At 57.9% G+C, this 1800-nt stretch overlaps 1 protein-coding gene across 1 annotated transcript in view; it reads right to left on the bottom strand.

Annotated features, from left to right (window-relative positions):
- The window catches only part of SPRG_19397 (hypothetical protein), a gene marked incomplete at both ends in the record, with an annotated part of 1750 nt that extends 599 nt beyond the window's left edge, over positions 1 to 1151 (bottom strand). The window contains one exon of the mRNA XM_012340886.1: positions 16 to 1151. Coding sequence (XP_012196276.1) covers positions 16 to 1151 — 1136 coding nt within the window. The remainder of the gene's footprint in view (positions 1 to 15) is intronic.
- Positions 1152 to 1800: the final 649 nt, after the last annotated feature.

Genomic DNA, 1800 nt, shown 5'->3' with positions numbered 1-1800 from the left:
GACGCGACGCTGAACGGGTGCCACTGCGTCTTGGAGACCGACGGGACCTTGAGGTAGACGACGTCGCCGGCCTGGTACGAGGTTGCGCACTCAAACACGAGCTCGGTCACTTCGTGCGGGTACGCGGCCGCCTTTTGGATGACGACCGGCGCTTGGATGGTCGCAGACGAGAGCATGCGGTTGCCAATGTAGAGCACGATGGTGGCGAAGAGCCAGATGGCAATGTAGCCCCAATGCATGATCGCAAAGGCCGTGGCGGGAATGAAGAGGAAGTGGGTGGCGTAGAAAATCTTGTAGTAGTGACGGCGCACGTACGGGAGCGACGTGATGCCCATGACAAACATGCTCAGGAACGAGAGCCACCCAAAGGTGTTGATCCAATTCGGCTTGCCACCCTTGGCCACGTTGCAGTCAAAGCACGGCAGCAGCGTCATCGCGTCGTTTTCGACGATATACACTTTAACGTAGAACGCCGTGTGCAGCGTCGCGCAAAGAATGGTCGCAACACCGAGCCAGCGGTGGTACTTGACGCCGTTGGCGTACGGGATGCCGAGCCACTCCATCCAAAAGCAGTGGCGCGACGCAGGCAGCGCGAGGAACACCATGTTGTACAAGGTCGAGAAGCCGAGCGTCTTGGCAGCTTTCTCGATCCCGACCTGCGTCTTGGACGTGGCCTTGATGCGCGGGCTGTACAAGTACATGTTGTAGAAGAGAATGGTGTTGCCGACGACGACGGCCAGCAAGAAGAGGACCTCGCCATAGCTCACGAGCGACCACAAGAAGCGCGGCTTGCGCTGGAGCATGTGCGAGAGCGCCGGTACCGGGAACGTCGCGCCACGGGTGGCCAGACGCACGATCAAGAAGGCCACAAACATGGGCAAAATCACGGCGAAGAAGAGGTACGTGTAGATGACCATCTCCGAGTGGCCCGAGCCCTTGACCTTGGGGTTGACGTCCCAGAGCGGGTCCAAGTACAACGTCGTGATCGGTGCCGTCATGGGCGTGTTGTTCGCCGTGATGGCGAAGATGGCGTAGAGCATGAGCAGCCCCGCGATGATGTGCGGGACGAGCGCGAACTTGGGCGGCGCGGGCTTGGCATCCAGGTGCAGCTGCACGTGTTGCGTCGGCGTTGAGATGGCATGGAAGGCCATGTCGGAGACGGAGCAAATTGAAATGTGAGCCTCTCGACCACCGCCTCGTTTTGTCCGGCGAATGAGCACTTGTTGATTCGTTGAACGCGGTGCTGAACAGTTGGATCGGCATTTGCATGCGATTAGAGCAGTTCGACAGCCTCACAAAGCTCAGACCACTGGTGGCAACGATTTCGGTATCTTTCCTACCGATGCTGAAGTCGGATAGGATCTTGGTTGGCTAATCAGCATCGCTATTGTTTCTGATTGGCTATTGGCGTGCCTCGGAGCGCGCCAACAGTCAAGTTGGCCCTGGCGTCAAGTGCCACATACTATACTTTGGCAATCGGCACATGGCAATTTCGCGTGGCTTTTGCATTGATACCGTAAGTGCAAGCTGCAGGTGCAGTGCTGATCTGCTCGTACCTGGTACATGTATGTAAGGTCGCGTTGAAGGCTTAGAGAGCAGAGTCTATTGTGAGGCAAATCCAAAAGTGAATTACAAGAGCTCGCGAGAAGCGCGAGCTCACTTAGTCTATCGGCGATTGGCTGCAGAGCTCGCAGCCAATCGTGGGGCTAGTACACTGTAGCGATCTTGCGCGGCTGTGCCCGATGGCTTACCACCGGGCACGCGACCCGATGTTGGCGCCAGCTGGCCGGCTCGGACGGT

The sequence above is a fragment of the Saprolegnia parasitica genome (genome assembly GCF_000151545.1).
Source record: "Saprolegnia parasitica CBS 223.65 unplaced genomic scaffold supercont2.5, whole genome shotgun sequence".
Taxonomy (NCBI): domain Eukaryota; phylum Oomycota; class Saprolegniomycetes; order Saprolegniales; family Saprolegniaceae; genus Saprolegnia; species Saprolegnia parasitica.
Note: the sequence above shows the minus strand (reverse complement) of the source record. Positions and strands in the feature narration are given on the sequence as shown.